The sequence below is a fragment of the Puma concolor genome, chromosome D1, assembly GCF_028749965.1.
Source record: "Puma concolor isolate L17-30 chromosome D1, mPumCon1.1.hap2, whole genome shotgun sequence".
NCBI classification, from domain to species: domain Eukaryota; kingdom Metazoa; phylum Chordata; class Mammalia; order Carnivora; family Felidae; genus Puma; species Puma concolor.
This window is the reverse complement of record NC_141676.1, coordinates 13,745,209-13,762,344: the sequence shown is the minus strand read 5'-3', so window position 1 is coordinate 13,762,344 and position 17,136 is coordinate 13,745,209. Positions and strand designations below refer to the sequence as shown.

General features: G+C 39.7%; 1 protein-coding gene and 1 pseudogene across 1 annotated transcript; one reads left to right on the top strand and one right to left on the bottom strand.

The window, feature by feature from the left end:
- Positions 1 to 1,670: 1,670 nt before the first annotated feature.
- Positions 1,671 to 2,611, bottom strand: LOC112865278 (olfactory receptor 5G9-like). Its single transcript, XM_025928321.1, is given in 2 exon segments — positions 1,671 to 1,843; positions 1,846 to 2,611. Coding segments are annotated over 2 exon segments (939 nt in total).
- A 9,561-nt stretch (positions 2,612 to 12,172) lies between these two features.
- LOC147576470 (olfactory receptor 5G3-like) lies at positions 12,173 to 16,283 on the top strand (annotated as a pseudogene).
- Positions 16,284 to 17,136: the final 853 nt, after the last annotated feature.

Here is a 17,136-nt window from a genome sequence, read left to right as displayed (position 1 = left end):
AAGTGAAGTCAGTCAGTCAGAGAAAGATAAAGGTATGACTTCACTAATATGTGGGATTTAAGAAACAAAATAGATGAACATAGAGGAAGGGAAGGAAAAATAAGATAAAAACCTAGAGGGAGGCAAACCATAAGAGACTCTTAAATACAGAGAATAAACTGCGGGTTGATGAGGGTAGGAGGGTGGAGGATGGGTTAAAGGGGTGATGGGCATTAAGAAGGGCACTCTTTGGGATGAACAGTGGGTGTCATCACTGGGTTCTACTCCTGAAGCCAAGGCTACACTGTGTGCTAACTGGAGAATTAAAAAGATATATAAACATAAAAATAAATTTAAAACAAGAATAATTGCAATATTCAAAGCGGGTTCCTAATCCCGGGAAGGGATGGTTGTGACACTAACATTCCATCAATACTGCCAAAGAAACGATTAGTGTATCTAGCATACTCCATCATGAAATTTATTAGGGCACAGACTTGGGATTAAATTTACACTCTAGTTCTCTCTGTATCCTTACTGAGTCATGTTTCATTTTGCTTTTTCCCCCTCTGTCTTCTATGGTCTAGAGATAAATTTTATAGTTTTAGTTCATGCTCAGCCATCAGGGCTCAAATACCTGCAAACTCTAGCTTGCACCAAAAGGGCACTTTTTAAAAATCATAATAATTAATAATACCTCTTCCCTGAAATAATTATAATACTTCTTGAATAGCTCAAATGTTTTCTGAGGCACAGAAAGGTGTTAAAATCTTTTTAAACTTCATTCTGTCGTATTTTTTTTATTGGAACAACCAAAAAAGACTAACATGAAAATAGGATATATATTTTCTGAATTTCAGTTTAGCTCTGACTTCTCAACACCTATTGCCTCTGACTTTTTTAGAATTTTCTTGTTCTCTCATTCACATGTTTGCATTTTATTTATAATTTCTATAATAAACAGTGCCTATTTATTTTTGTCTGAAAGAAATAGAAATAACTAAATACCAAGTATTAAAGTAGTAGTTGGAACAACATCAAAATCAAATATGTAAAGAGGCATCTTTCTTGTCATTTGTCACTTGGTGGATGAATAAGAGTGCAAGAATTGTGCTGTCAATGTTGTTCACCTTTCACTTGTCCATATTTGGGTTTCTTTTCTGCAGTGATCATGACGTTGTATTCTTAGAAGACAAGAATACAAAAATAGGCATAAAAGATATTTAAAGGAATGAGATAGGAGGAGTCCCTTTAGTCAAAGAAATCATTTGTACCTAGGTAACCTGCCCTGTTTGCTATTTTCAATTCTGTATTTAGAGATAGGGAGCATGCATATCATTCCAATGAATCTCACCTGGCCCGGACATGTATATTGGTTTAACCAGTGCCACACTATTAATAGCTAGATGATTCCAACACTTACTAGATTTTTATCCTATTCCTAATGATGAAAATGTTTGAGGAAGCAGAATTACTCTGACTCTGAGTGACTGGGGATTCTTATCATCCACAGGCACATGATTGAAATGGAGCTTTAAAAACAGTTTTTAAAATAAAAGTCATATTGAACATTTCAAGGATGCCATACTCCAAAGTCTGCACGTTTGTTTAGCATCTTTGGATGATGACCAGGTAGACTAACCATGTCTAGAAGCTTTGCCCTTTATCTATTTTGTATTCCAGACAGGAATTTAACTTCTTATGCAAAACTTCCCCCTGACGATCGTTCTGCACATGGCAGCTTTCACTTCTTTATTTCTCAAGCTGTAGATGAGAGGATTCAACATGGGGATCACTGCTGTGTAGAACACCGACACCACTTTATTGATGTCCAGAGAAAAGATTGCACCTGGCCGCACATAAAGAAGAGGGTCCCATATAAGATGGACACTGCGGTGAGATGGGAGGAGCAGGTGGAAAAGGCTTTGCGCCTCCCATCGCCAGAGCGGATCCTCAGGATGGCAGTAAGGATGTAAAAATAGGAGATTATAATGGTCAGGCTACTGACAACCAGTACAGCTCCAGCCACAATGAAAACCAACAGTTTATTGATCCGGGTGTCAGCACATACCAGAGAAAGAAGGGGGGACATGTCACAAAAGAAATGATTGATAATGTTGGAGCGACAAAAGGGAAGTCGGAAAGCAGCCGTTGTGTGAGTCATGGTGCTCAAGAAGCCAATAGTATAGGGTCCAACCACCAACTATACGCAGAGTCTCTGTGACATGGAGACAGAATACAATAATGGGTTACAGATGGCCACATAGCGGTCATAAGCCATGGACGCCAGGAGAAGGCACTCAATGGCCACAAAGAACCCAAAGAACCATTGCTGCAAGGCACAGCCCAGGAAGGAGATGGCCTTCCTCTCAGTGAAGAAGTCAGTGAGCATCTTGGGACCCACTACTGATGAAAAGCAGATGTCCACAAAAGACAGGTGACTGAGAAAAAAGTACATGGGCGTGTGAAGGCGGGGATCTATCTGGATAAGAATAATCATACCCAAGTTTCCTGTGATGGTAACAAGGTAAAAAAGTAGAAATAGCAAGAAAAGGAAGACTTGCATCCGAGGATGATACTTCAAACCTATGAAAATAAATTCTGTGATTCTTGTATTGTTCCCATCAGCCATTGGTTGTGTTGTTCTCTAGAGTGAGAAAAACAGAACGTTAATAATGCATACAATTTTAAATTATTTAAAAGCATAACATTATACACAAGAAGAGAAACTACAGGTCCAATTTGGGAGCATTGGTATAAAAAGAGACTAAACTAAAAGCTACCAAGCAAATATAGTAAAGTTCTTACTCTTAACAGCAATATGGTTTAAATGTTTTAAAGAAAAAATTAGAACTAAGAATTGGGTCACCATTAGAAAATCTGTAAAATTACTCACCACGCTTACATATTAAAAGACAATGCATTATAATTATTTCAAAAGAATTCTTTAAAGAAGCTGATAAAATGTGGCAAGAAAGAAAGAGAAAGAAGAAAGAAAGAAAAGAGAAGAAAGAAAGAAAGAAAGAAAGAAAGAAAGAAAGAGGGAGGAAGGAGGAAGGGAGGAGGAAGGATGGAAGGATGGGAGGGAGGAAGTAAGGAGAAAGAAAAGAAGAGAAAGGAAAGGAAAAGAAAGAAAATGAAAGAAAAGGAAAGAAAAGGAGAGGGAAAGGAAAGGAAAGGAAAGGAAAGGAAAAGAAAGGAAAAAAAGGAAAGAAAATGAAAGAAAAGAAAAAAAAAAGAAAACAAAGAAAAACTTTCCAAACTGGAAAAAAAAAGAATTACTTGACTTGGTAAAAAGGATCTTCCTCTAGCTTCCAGAGAATATATGTGTGTAAGGTAAGCACTGGGAATATTAATACTATAACCAGAAACTATATATTTTCACAATGTGTGCTATTTAACAGTATAGTGAAGGGTACATCCAAAATACTAAACTATAAAAAAAGAAAGAAGGTGTAAGAATTCTAGAAAACAGAGATAAGAAAATACTGTCACTATTTGCAAGCAAAATAGTCATCCACATAGAAAGTGTAAAATAGTCAACCAATAAAGATAATTTTTTTAGAAAAAAATGAAAGAATTCAAAGTAGCAGAAGATTGGTGTAAAAAAAGTCAATAATAATTACCTATGAATTATAACGGAAAAACTTATATTCATCAATACAAATTGATAAAATAGCTGTAAATAAGCCTAACAAAAACCATTCAAGATTCATATGAAGAAAAATATAAATTATTTAACTTTACTGTACAAGGAAAGAACTGCCTAGATCAGTCAAAAAAACACATTTACTGTATTTTTATGTGTTTATTAAGATTCATTTCCTCCTGAGATAGTAAAAATTAGCTCTAACAGGGGCGGTAAGACTCTGCGTGGCCATTCTTCAGGTTGGAATAGCACACACAGATACATCAATTATGAAGGGAACAGAAAATGATATTTCTCCCACAGATATGCTGCAGCTGGAAAGTGTCCTAACAACATTTGGGTGGGTGGGGGGGGGGTGGGGAGGTAGTGACAAATACTTTATTGCTCAATGATAAACTTTACTTTCTGAAAAAACAGACTGTCTACAATGTTTGTCTGAAATCACATCACCAAGACGAAACACCCCACTCTGGTCTGGAATATCTAAGTCAGTCTGACAGAGCAAAGCAGTCCCAGTCCCCAACATGAGTACAAAACTCCACATGAGGGATGTCTGGGTACAACACTCTACACCTAGTTTACCTTTGTAGTTTCCATGGAAACAGGACCCTGTGCTACCTTTGTGGGTCAGACTGTTCTGATGTTGTGATGTTGGCCCCTTTCCACACAGCCTTGCTTTGCTTTGAGCTCATCTCAATTTTCCTTGATTGAAATTTCACCAAAAACTCCCCACTTCTCAAGAATCCTATAATAGCTCTAGTTTTTTTTTTTTGTTTGTGTGTTTAATGAGACATCCATGGTTCTAAGTGTGCATGGTCTCCCTCATTGCAGTGGGTCAAAAGCTGGTTGGATCAGACTACAAACCTGATCCTGACTGTTTAAGGCTGATGAGGTTAGGACACCTGCCAGGTTATTTGGTAAATTTAATGCAGTTCCAACCAATTGGAAAAGTTAAATTAAAATACAATTTTTAATGAAAAAAAATCAGATGTTTAAATTCATGGAAGAGAAAAATGTTCAAAGGAGCAAAGGACATTTCAAAAAAGAAAATCAAAGAAACGGGATGTGCTGTTCCAGATATCAACACATAAATAAAGCCATCATGCTTAACCAGTAAGGTATGATTACTAAAATAGGCAGGAGATAGAAAAACTGTAGGCAGACCAAGACGTATATGCCAATTTAGTATGAATAAACATTTTCTTTCAGTCAGGAAAGTAAAGATTAATTACAATATTGGGATGGCCATTTCAAAAAATAGATCGTATTAAAATTCCACCCACATCATTAAACTAAAAAGAAAAATTCTATTATAAACATACAACAGTAAAACCCTAAAGAATAGCATTACGATTTGTTGTATACAGGGATGGACTTCTTAAACAGAACATGAAAATCACCTGAAGAAAAGGTTGAAAGCTTTACGGCATAATAATTTTAAGTAAACAAATGCCAACATATACTCTGGGTAAAATTAAGACATACAGATTGGAGAACTACTGAAACATATGTTACAGAAGACTAAAGTCAGATCACACAAAGAGCTACCACAAATTATCCACTAAGATAGCAAGTATTCATTGTAGTCATTGGCAAAAGATACAGAGAGGACACTCCCAGTCCCAATAAATATAAGATGTTTAATATCCCTTTAATATCCCCAATAATCACAGAAACCAAATTGAAACAATAATCATATACTATTTCACCCTTCAAGTTGACAAGATATTAAGAAGTGAGAAAATATACTGAGAAAGCAGGGAGAGAAACTGGTGATCACTGGAGATCACTGGCTGTTGCAGGGGTGGGGCCTCCAGAGGCAATTTTTTACTATCTCTTGAATTTTTTTTTTGAAAGTGATTACCTGATGATTCAGAAACCCCATTACTTTTATCTACCCTGAAGAAACACAGAATGGAAAAACAATGATGTCCACTTTACTGTTGCTTCAAATGATAAAAAAAAACGGAATCCACATAAATATTCTCCAAAAAGCATGACAGTAAATAAACTTTGGTATGTCATTCTGGGGAATATTGTACAGACATTTAAAAATAAAATAATAGATTACCAGAGGGGAGGTGGGCATAGAGCCTGCTTGGGATTTTCTCTCTCTCTCTCTCTCTCTCTCTCTCTTCCTCTGCCCCTCCCTTTCTCAAGGGCATATGCTCTCTCCCTCTCTAAAAAAAATAAATAAATCAAAATTAAAATTAAACAAATATATAAGGGGTGCCTGGGTGGGTTATTTGGTGGATGGTCCAACTCTTGATTTTGGCTCAGGTCATGATCTCATGGTTCATGGGATTGAACCCTGCTTTGGGGCTCAGAGTGGACCTTTCTTTGGATTCTCTTTCTTCTTCTCTCTCTGCCTCTCCCCCCTCGAAATAAATAAATAAGTAAATAAATAAATAATAATCTAAAGCAACCCCCCCCCAAAAGTAATCTAAGTAATTCCTTAAAGTATTTCAACATTTAAAAAGAAAAAGAGAGAAGAAAAAAAAAAAATAGCTACAATCGATTGGGAGAAAAACAGGCAAGAAATATACAAAGCCTAGGTGGGAGAAAGTGAGTAACAAATACAGGCCATGCATTTGAAGTTCGAGATTTCTGAAATTCTGAGAAGCGGACAGAACTCTAGCCCCAACCTCACCCTTTATAAATAAGAAAACTGAGGCTCCAAGATGTCTGACCCAGGACCACAAAGATGGTGGCAAAGATACAATCAATTTCCACCCTGCGGTTCTAAATCCATGATTGGCTGCATGGGACGACACCTTTAAGGTGACAATGGAGAGGGGACAAGGGACAAGCATTTTCAGAGTATGCAAGACTTATCAGATTCGGCCCCAGGTGCTCTGCAAATGACAGCCAATTTGACTTCCACCCAAGCTTGGGTAAGAAACAGTTTGCTATCTCCATTTTAAAGAGCAAACAATCAGGGGCGCCTGGGTGGCTCAGTTGCTCATTCGTTAGGCAGTTAGGCATCCAACTCCAGCTCAGGTTATGATCTCACAGTTCGTGAGTTCAAGCCCCTCCTCGGGCTCTGTGCTGACAGCTCAGAGCCTGAAGCCTGCTTGGAATTCCCTCCCCTCCTCAAACTCTGTGTCTCTCCCTCTCAAAAATAAATGAAAATTAAAAAAAAAAAAAAAATGTAAAGAGCAAACAATCAAGGCTGCCAAATGTAGAAGGTGATACCTGAAGGGCAGGACCTGGTATCTCCAAAGAGTTATCTGCGATTAAGACACTGCCCTATCTGAATACAGGGTATCCACCCTTTCAAAGATGTCACTCCTCCAAGAGGGAAACTCGGATGTCTCAAAGTCTCAACCCAGTCCTACATGTTGTTTGAGGGCTGCAGAATCAGACAAAACGCGTATGCAAATTTATCAGTGAAAGAGCTGTTGATTACAAGGAGAGTAAGGAGGTCCCAGGAAATCCTGTAAAGAGTCCAGGTTTGCTCAGGTACAAGCGCTCTCAAACATCTGCACCTGTGCTCCCATTTGTAACCCCTGCTTGGAGCGTGATGCTTATAACGCACGGCAGCATGCCATACAGATGGCACCACCCCTAGAGAGGGTGGCCCTGCCTCTCTCTCCCTGTTCTGGGCAGCCAGTGAATCTGAAGAGGGATTTCACCTGACTATAATCTCTTCGTGCATCTTAGCAAATTTCACATTATTGCATGTTAGGTTTGCTGCAACATTCTAACCAATTATGGTCTGAAAGTGGGTATTTTTCTATGTACCGAAGAAACACATCTTAGATGTCAGTCCTTTTTGTTTTCCCATCAATCTTTTTATTTTGAGCTTCTTGAAGAGTAAACGGAGGGACAGAGATGGGTTTTTAAGAATGCTTTAAACTTACATTCCAAGGAGCTCCTTTCTTCTTCCGAGGATTGAAATTAAAACGGAGCATAAATTGTACTCTTTTTCAGCCTGTTTTCCTTCTTCCCACCTTCATCTGCGCCTCCACACAGAGAAGAGGGCAGACTTTCTTGGAATCACTTGACTTTATTCCTAAGTTTCCTTCCCAAGGAACTGGTAAGATTCCACTCCAAAGCACATTGTCTTTTCACTTGGTTGGAAGTTTCCAGAATTAGTTACCTCATTTTGTTGTTGTTGTTGTTCTGGAAAAACTTATGTCCCAATACATACCATACCTTGGGAATTTTGTTAAGAGGGAATTAAATTAAAATGTTATTACTATCCTTAAACTCTAAAAAATCCACTGGGATCCACTTATTTGCTCTCTGTGCTTGACTTCGAGTCAAGTCTTAATTTCTTACCTCCTTCTTCAACAACAACAACAACAACAACAACAAACATTTAATGAGTAAACTTCAGTACGGTGTTGTAACAACTGCTGAGTTTTCCCCCATAAGAAGCACCACGGAATTTCTGCAACTGTTCAGCTAGAGATTTTTACCATTGAAGATCAGCCCCCAGGATAGCTTACTTGGCATTGTGATATTCCATCTTCCTTTCCTGATACTCATAGGGAACTCACTGAGAATCATAATGTGTGAAGTATCTCCACCATATTCAATGAGAAATTGAGAGAGATTTCACCGAAAAATACAAGCCTGATACTACATTTTTTCAACTTATATTGATGAATAACACACAGAAAAGTGCAAAAACCGTACACGTACTGCTCACTGAATTATTGCAATGTGAGCCCGGGCATGCAAGCCTCCACCCAAGTCAGGAAATAGAACCTCTCCATCCATTTTATATTTGTGAAATTCATCTTTTATTGAATACATCTCTAGTTCATGTATTTATGGATGCCAGTATTCCATTCTGTTAGTATTCCACAAATGATTTATCAATTGCTTGTTGTTGGACATTTGAATTTTTCCCAGTTTTTAGCTTTGTGATTTTTTTTTTCTCCAATGGGCATCCAACGAATGCCATGTGTTTTGGTGTTCATGAGCATGCATTTCTCTTGGGGATATACCTGGGAGGGAAATTTCTTTGTTATTGGGTGCATATATGTTCCTGAGGACCGATAATCGAAGAAGTCTTCCAAAACCCACTGCTTACACTTCCATTAGCAGTGTATGAAAGTCGCTATTAGCCATTTTATAATGGTGTGTGTATAATGGTATCTCATTGTGCCTTGAGCTGCCATTTCTAGAGAGATGGAACAATTCTGCAAGCTTTACAAGCCATTTTCATAACCACTTTTTTGAATTGGCTTTTGAAATGTCTTGCCTGCATTTCATCACTGGATTGTCTTTCTTTAAAAGTTAACAATAGTTACTGGGTGGCTCAGTCGGTTAAGCATCCAACTTCAGCTCAGGTCACGATCTCACATTTCATGAGTCTGAGCCCCGCGTGGGGCTCTGTGCTGACAGCTCAGAGCCTGGAGCCTGCTTCGGATCCTGTGGCTCCCTCTCTGCCCCTCCCCTGCTCATGCTCTCTCTCTCTCTCTCTTTCTCCCTTTCTCTCTCTGCCCCTCCCTCACTTGCTCTCTCTCTCTCTCTCTCTCTCTCTCTCTCTCTCAAAACAAATAAAGGTGAAAATAAATAAAGAGGGGCGCCTGGGTGGTTCAGTCGGTTAAGCATCCGACTTCAGCTCAGGTCATGATCTCATGGTCTGTGGGTTCGAGCCCTGCTTCGGGCTCTGTGCTGACAGCTCAGAGCCTGGAGCCTGCTTCGGATTCTGTGTCTCCCTCTCTCTCTGCCCCTCCCCTCCTCATGCTCTGTCTCTATCTCTCAAAATTAAATAAACTTAAAAAAAAAGTTATATAGTTATTCATGTTCTTCAGATATGTCACCTATATGCCTTATAAATAACAATTTCCCTTGCTGTGGCTTCCAGGTTTATGCTCTTAAGAGTAAAACCTAAGGCTTCATTTTAATATAGTTCAGGGAATCAATATTTTTCTTCATGTTTAGCATTTTTGCAGCATATTTTTTTTAATTTTCTACTATACATCATGAAGATATTCTCCAATATCTTCTAGATCCCCTAATTCTTTGCCTTTCACAATTCAATCTCCAAATAATCTGTAATTAATCTTAATGTGTGTTGTGAGAGGGGGATAAAATTCCACTTTTCTTCCCATTTGGACATCCAATGGATTAAACGCCATTTTTTCTCAATCTTTTCTTTCCCCAATACTTTACTGTGTCCCCCTTGTCATAAATGAAGCATCCATATATTGTGTCTGTATATTCTTTAACAATAAAGGTATTAGCATGCATTCATTAATATACTTGGACACTCCAGTCTGTTCCACTGGGCCATTAGTCTATTCTTGATCCTGCCTTAATTACTATAGTTTTGTTAAGTAGAGGGAGACCTTCTACCTGGCTTGTTTTTTTTCCATTTTTTTTTAACGTTTATTTATTTTTGAGACAGAGAGAGAGCATGAACGGGGGAAGGGCAGAGAGAGAAGAAGACACAGAATCAGAAGCAGGCTTCAGTCTCTGAGCCATCAGCCCAGAGCCCGACGCGGGGCTTGAACTCACGGACTGCGAGATCGTGACCTGAGTTGAAGTCAGATGCTTAACCAACTGAGCCACCCAGGCGCCCATGGCTTGTTTTTTTTCAAGATTAAATGAGATATTCTGGGCCCTTTGCATTTCCATATAAACTTCAGAGTCACAGCAATATCTCAGCATGATTTAAGTCTGGATTCACTTTAACATAGCTTCTTCAGTGTTGCAGGACCTACATTGACAGCTTCCTTTCTCATTATAGGAGCATTATGAGATTCAAACAGACTCACTGATTTACAGTTCCCACACAGACCCACAGGCACCCACTTCGTTACAACCCTCCTGACTTTCCCTTCTCACATACTGAAATACTGGAAGTCGAAATCCCATCTGTTCTGCAAGGTATTGCTTAATTATAACCTCATCCAGGAAGCCTTCCTTGATCTGTTTCAGACAAAAATAATCACTCTTTTTGAATGTTAACAGTATCTTTTGCCTCTCTTCTGTCACTTAGTGTCATATGTAAGAGATGAATCACTGGGTTCTACTCCTGAAGCCAAGACAAAACTGTATGCTATCTAACTTGAGTTTAAAGAAGAAAGAAGGAAAGAAAGAAAGAAAGAAAGAAAGAAAGAAAGAAAGAAAGAAAGAAAGGCCACCAAATATCGTTCTTTGTTTATGCATGATTCCCTTCACTAATAAACACTCTAATGGGTCAAGGGTCATATCTTAATGGCTTGAACTGACATCATCAAAAGTCCTACTAAGCATATACCTCTATTTTCTGAGTTGTTGAGAAAATGAGGATGCTTTTTCCACTGGAAGAACCTTGTAGTCAAGCTAATTTACTCAAAGAGTAATTTGAAATACTGATTTCAAAATGAAAACACACTAAAATTAATGCCAAGTGTTCCTCGGAATCAATGCAAACACTGTTTTCCCGAAGTGCACTGCATGGAAAAGCACAAGCGATTGCCTTTGGCAGTTTTAGATCAAATTATTTTTAGTTATATCATTTTACAGAACTTACCAGGATTGTCATCTTAAATAATAACTATCTACATCATGCTGTTGTTATTTTTGTCTGGAATAAGCAAACGTGAACCCAGAGAAATACTGAGGGGGATAAAGAATGGTAAGCCTTGTACCAATAATGGCCTTCCCCTGACTGTGTGACAAGACTAGAGCTTAGGGGACTCAGAATGTGGTACAGCAGTACCTGCATCATTTAGAAGATGCCTTGATCTGAAGCATGTGGTTCAGGCTCCCTGAAGCCTCCAATTCTCCAGCTATAAAATGAATCAAGTAACTCATACCACAAATGGAAACTGTATTCAATGAAATATTTGCAAAACACATAGCATAGATCCTCAGCAAATGTATAAAATAGTCTTATTATTAAAGAATATTCTGTACTAATGTGTGCTTTCAAATTATATTAGCATAAAGACAAAAAAAAAAATACAACGGAGGGCCCAGGGGAAAAAATACACACACACACACACACACACACACACACACACACACACACACATACCACAAATCAACAAGGACAAGCTTCAATGTCAATTCTTCCCCTTGCAGAATACCGTTCTTCAGGATAGGCTTTTATTGTGAGAATATCATTGTGGGTGGCAGAATTTCCAAAATGATCCTCTAAAGATCCATAATCTTTGCCCTGATCCCTGGACTCTCTGCATGTGATGAAATACCACTCATATGATTATGTTACACTATGAGACACAGTTAGCCTTCAAAGAGACATGACCCTAGATGAGCTGGTGGGTCCCAAGCTTTCTCCAGCTGAGAGTAGAAGAGTCAGGCTGGAAATGTGGGAAGGGCTAGATGAGTCACTGCTGGTCTGAAGCTGGAGGGACCACAAAAGGAAGGCAGGCAGTCCTAAGGAGCTGAGAGGCTCCTGGCCGACAACCCCTGGGGAAATAGGCACCACAGTCCTACAACCACAAGGACTGAATTTTCTCAAACACATCAGTGATCTTGGAAACAAGTCCTCCCCACAACCTCCAGAAAGGAGCCAGGCCCTGCCAACATGTCGATTTCAGCTTTGTGAGACCCTGATCAGAGAATCAGACAACGATGGACCCGGAAACGAGGCCCAGGGAAAATGAGAGGCGGTACATTTGTGTGGTTAGGACTTACCAGCTTTGTGGCCATTTGTTATGCAGCAGTAGACACTGACTACCAGAGCATGTTCATCTTTAAAATAATGGAAACAGCCGTATTTTACTTGAGTGCATATCTATAATAACAGAGACATCAGAGGTGACAATTCTGGAAAGCACATAATATGCTTCCTCCTATACTGTGGAAGTTCAATCAATGATATTTGTTATCATTGATTTGTTATCAGGACTATTCCACAAGTGGAATTATGCTGGTTCTCAAAACAGAATCATTTAAGCATGACTGAGTGCCTCAACTAGTATTTAAATAGAAATGAAACACCAATTTAATCTATTCCCCTTCTCCTGAGGTATGCTAAATCACTCATGCTAAGCTTAGATTTGATTGAAGAAATTATTACAGAAAAGAATAATAACTATTGAATACTTTGTTGTCGAAGAAAAATTAAATAATATATCAGAGTTTCAGCCACAAGCAAGAGACTTAGGAAATTCACCAGAAGTATGTCAGGTAGATCCAAACATCACCTGGACAAAAACCTGGACAGCTCTGGGTGTCCTGGTAGCAGAGACCGTAGGTCTACTCAGGGGACCATGGTTGACATGAATGTCCTCCAGCCGTTTATCTGGCATTGTGTCATTCTCCTTACAACTCAATATCCAAGAGAAATAGTTTAAGTTAAGGTTGTACACCTAAAACTTGCTGTGGGAAGTCAGTTATAATGCTTCCAAGACTTCTATCTGTAGTTGAGATATTATACCTCTAAAATGATTTCAGGTACTACTGTAAATATAAATAGAATAAGTTCTTATTCTTATTCTTATTACTATTGCATGCATGCTCCATGTAAAGTCATACATTTATTTATGTGCATGTGTGTGTTATTCAATTCTGATGCATTTTGTCATTTGCATATAAGCCATAATCCATGGAAAGAAACACAACCAGAGTTGATCGCTGAACCTATGTCTGTCAACATATAATATTCACTGAGTAAAAGAATATAGTATTGACCATATATTTGTCATTCGATCAACAACCATACACTGAACACCTACTATGTGCCAGGCTGGGGTGTCAGGCATAAAGTGATGGCCATGAGCATCCTTCTCTCATGAATATCATCATCTACAGGGAGAGACACACAATAAGCAAACAAGTAGGTAAATGATATTCTGGTGTTTTTAAGTACCTTGAAAAATAATAATGCAGAAAAGGTAAGCGGTTGAGATACGGGAGGAGCAGAGAATTATTTTAGGTAAAGAGGTCCCGATGGCCTGTTTGATGATACGACATTGGAGCAGAGACTCAAAGGAGCTAAAGACTAGCCTGCAACACTGCCCTAGGAGGAGGAAACGGAAAATGGAACAGCCACATAAGACCCCAAGAATGACTGAAGAAGTTCCACTGAGGAAGTTTCTGGATGGTGCACACACCACTGAAGGGGACTGTGGCCTGAGCAGTGTGCTCTCCCCTCCCCCCCAAAAAAGCAATCAGATTGTACTACCATGAGGTACCATGACAATCTGCTCAGATTTTTGTATGGCCCTGTTTTCATGGCACAGGAAGGTCTGGGGTGACTAGGAAATAGACCATCATCAATCCAGCATAGAGTGCCCGGAAGATCTTACAAATCTATGCAGCAAAGAGTCCCCTGGTGAAAGATACCTGTTTTAATCTATTCTCCAAAGTGATCACTTTTGTCAGCACTCAAAGCCTATAATAAATCACTTTTCCCAAGGCGCCTGTGTGGCTCAGTCGGTTAAGCATCTGACTCTTGATTTCCACTCAGATCATGACCTCAGCATTTCTGAGACTGAGCCCTGCGATGGTCTCCACAGTGACAGCAGGGAGTCTGCTTGGGATTCTCTCTCTCCCTCTCTCTCTGTGCCGCCCCTGCTCGCACTCAAACACTGTCTATCTCTCAAAATAAACTTTAAAAAATAAATAAATAGATCACTTCTCCCCGAAAAAGCATTACATTCCCAAATCCTACATCATATAAAGGAATGAGAAAGGTATCCTGAGGGTCAGGATCAATGAGCTTGCAAACTCTCCTTGTGTACTAGAATACCCAGAAGCCTCTGTTACTACTGTGTGGGGCCCTTTCTCCTTTTATGATCCAAAGAGTGACCTCTAGACTCCATGGAAAGCTGTGTATAAAAACAAATTTTTTCATCTTTCCCAACCTCTATCCTATTTAAAGAGGCTTTCTTTTACTACCCTTGCTAAAATATGCTCCTTTACACCCTTATGGAAACGTTTTTATTTATTTTTGTTTTTAATTTTTTTAAACATTTATTTATTTTTGAGAGACAGAGCGAGACAGAGCATGAGTGGGGGAGGGGCAGAGAGAGGTGGGTACACAGAATCCAAAGCAGGTTCCAGGCTCTGAGCTGTCATCACAGAGCCCAATGTGGGGCTCGAACCCACAAACCGCGAGATCATAACCTGAGCCGAAGTCAGACGCTCAACCGACTGAGCCACCCAGGCGCCCTGGAAATGTTTTTTAATCTTTTTGCTTTTCTTTACACTATACTAGCCTGTAATCTCCAGGTGGACTTTGCCTCTCTCAACGTGAATAGTACCCAGTAAAATGCAGGTGCATAAGAGACATATGTAAAAAATTGCTTAATTATTGACTGTAGTGTTCTTTGACTCCCAGTTCCTCTTTATTAAATAGCATTTTGACCACGTCATTACCCAACACAGATACAAAACTGGGCTAAAGCATAGTGAAAAGCAAGCAAGACAAGCCAAAATATTTTAGGGCCTTAGAAATGACTGACATCTTTCAAAGTCAGGGGACTAAAATAAATGCATTTCAAAGAAACCCTTCAAAGAAAGACAGAGTGTGGCTCTCAGTGAGTCTCAGAATTGCACCAAAACATGGTTTATCCCGTCATTTCTTAGATTTGTTGCTACAGTTCAGAAAATGAAACACAGAAGTATAGTTGAAAGAATATTGTACCCGAAGAAAATAAAAGTGTGACCCAAGTTACGAGCTCATGGACACTGATGCCTCATGTGTGCCAGGCTGGACAACCATACGAATAGAATTCACACCCTGCCTAGGACACAAAAACCAATAAATCACAATAGCATAACTGATGCTCTTTAATAAAGAATTGCAATGCATTCTGCATTTCACACGCGCAATCATAGAATTACAGTGACAAAATCTCAGTAAGCTACTATATGAGCAGAGAGGATCGTGGATGTGAAAGGCCTTTGTAAATCATCCAACCCAAATACGAAGGTAATATTTAAAGAGTGCTACGGCTACATACTTCCTGAATAATTCACTTTTTTATCATTTTGTTGGTATACAACTAACATATCACATTGTATGTCCAACGCATACAACATAATTTTATGAATATATATATATATATATTTTTTTTTCTTGTGAAGAGGCTGAATTTCTTCTATTGGGTCTCACAAACCCTCTTCATCAGCCGATTTGTCTTCTTTGTCATGCTTCTGCCTATTTCATCACACTGAGGGGTAACTTTGGGATACTCACTCTCATACTCATTGATCCCAGACTATACCCCTATGTACTTTCTTCTCAGCTGCTTGTCCCTTGTGGATATTTGTTCCTCTTCCCCCATTGCCCCCAATATGCTCTGTGATACCTTCGCAGAGAAAAAAAGGCGTCTTTTTCACAGCTTCTGCTGCACAGCTGTGGCTCTTTGGTCTTTTTGTAGTAGCTGAATGTTTCCTCCTGGCTCCCATGGCATATGACCGGTATTTGGCCATCGGTAAGCCCGTGTTGTAGGCACTCATTATGTCCCAACAGGTCTGTGTGCCGCTGGTTATAGGGCCTTATGTCATGGCTCTTCTAAGCAGCATGACCCATATGACATTGACTTTTTGCTTGCCCTTCTGTGGCCCAAATATCATCAATCATTTCCTCTGTGATATTCCCCCTCGGCTTTCTCTTGCATGCGCAGACACCTTCTTAATACAGTTTACGTTTTTCTTTGTGGCTGGCTCTGTAGGAATCCTCAGTGGCCTGACTATGATGGTCTCCTATGTAGTACCATTGCCTGAACTATAAGATAGTCTTGGAACTGGGCTCCTGCTCTGTTTCTTCCTGCCCGTCCCCATCTCTGCCATCCATCATCACCCTCACTTTTCAAACACCGTCACCAGTGTGGCCTTAATGCATATCTCTAAGCAGGTCACTTTTCTGCTTAAAAGTCTCTCTATCTCCCCATCCACTCAAGGCCCCAGGAGAAAGCCATGGCTCCAGTCTGCCTTCCAAATCTTTCCTGATTCAGTTCCAACCTACTCTTGCAGGGTCTTCCATTATCCTCCCCTAACACTCACTAAACCCTAATAGCACCTGTTTGCTCAACCTTCCTTGGGCGTGGTTCACTTCTAGAAAAACTCAAGTTTAAGTTCCCTCCCTCTGCCTGCAGTCTATCCACACTCCAGTCTGCTTGTTCAAGTTCATCCATGCTTACAATTTGAACTCAGAACTTGTTACTCTGTAGGACCTCCCCACATGTCCGTGCCCTGTGGCCCTGGTAGGTCCTATCCCTCTTTCCCCCAGGCTTTCCTGTTATCTTTTTCCAAAAAGCACCTGCAGTTCTCTTAATTCTAATGTATCCATTCTTCTCCCCAGTAGGCTGGTGAATTCCTGGAAGATGGGAACGCTGTCTTGCTCATGCTTATATTGTTGCCTGGATGTAAATAGTTAAAGAAGCCTGCTAGGTCTCTCAAATGCACCATAGCTAAAGTAGGAACCCCGATTCCACCCCTCCACCCCGCCTCTGTGTCATTACCCTGAGTGGTTCTGTTATTCCCGTCTTCCTCTTCTTGGTAGACAACACTGCCATCCACCCAGTTGTTCAAGCTCCAAACTTGAGTCTCATCCTTGATTCCTCTCCCTCCCTTCCCCCATCCTA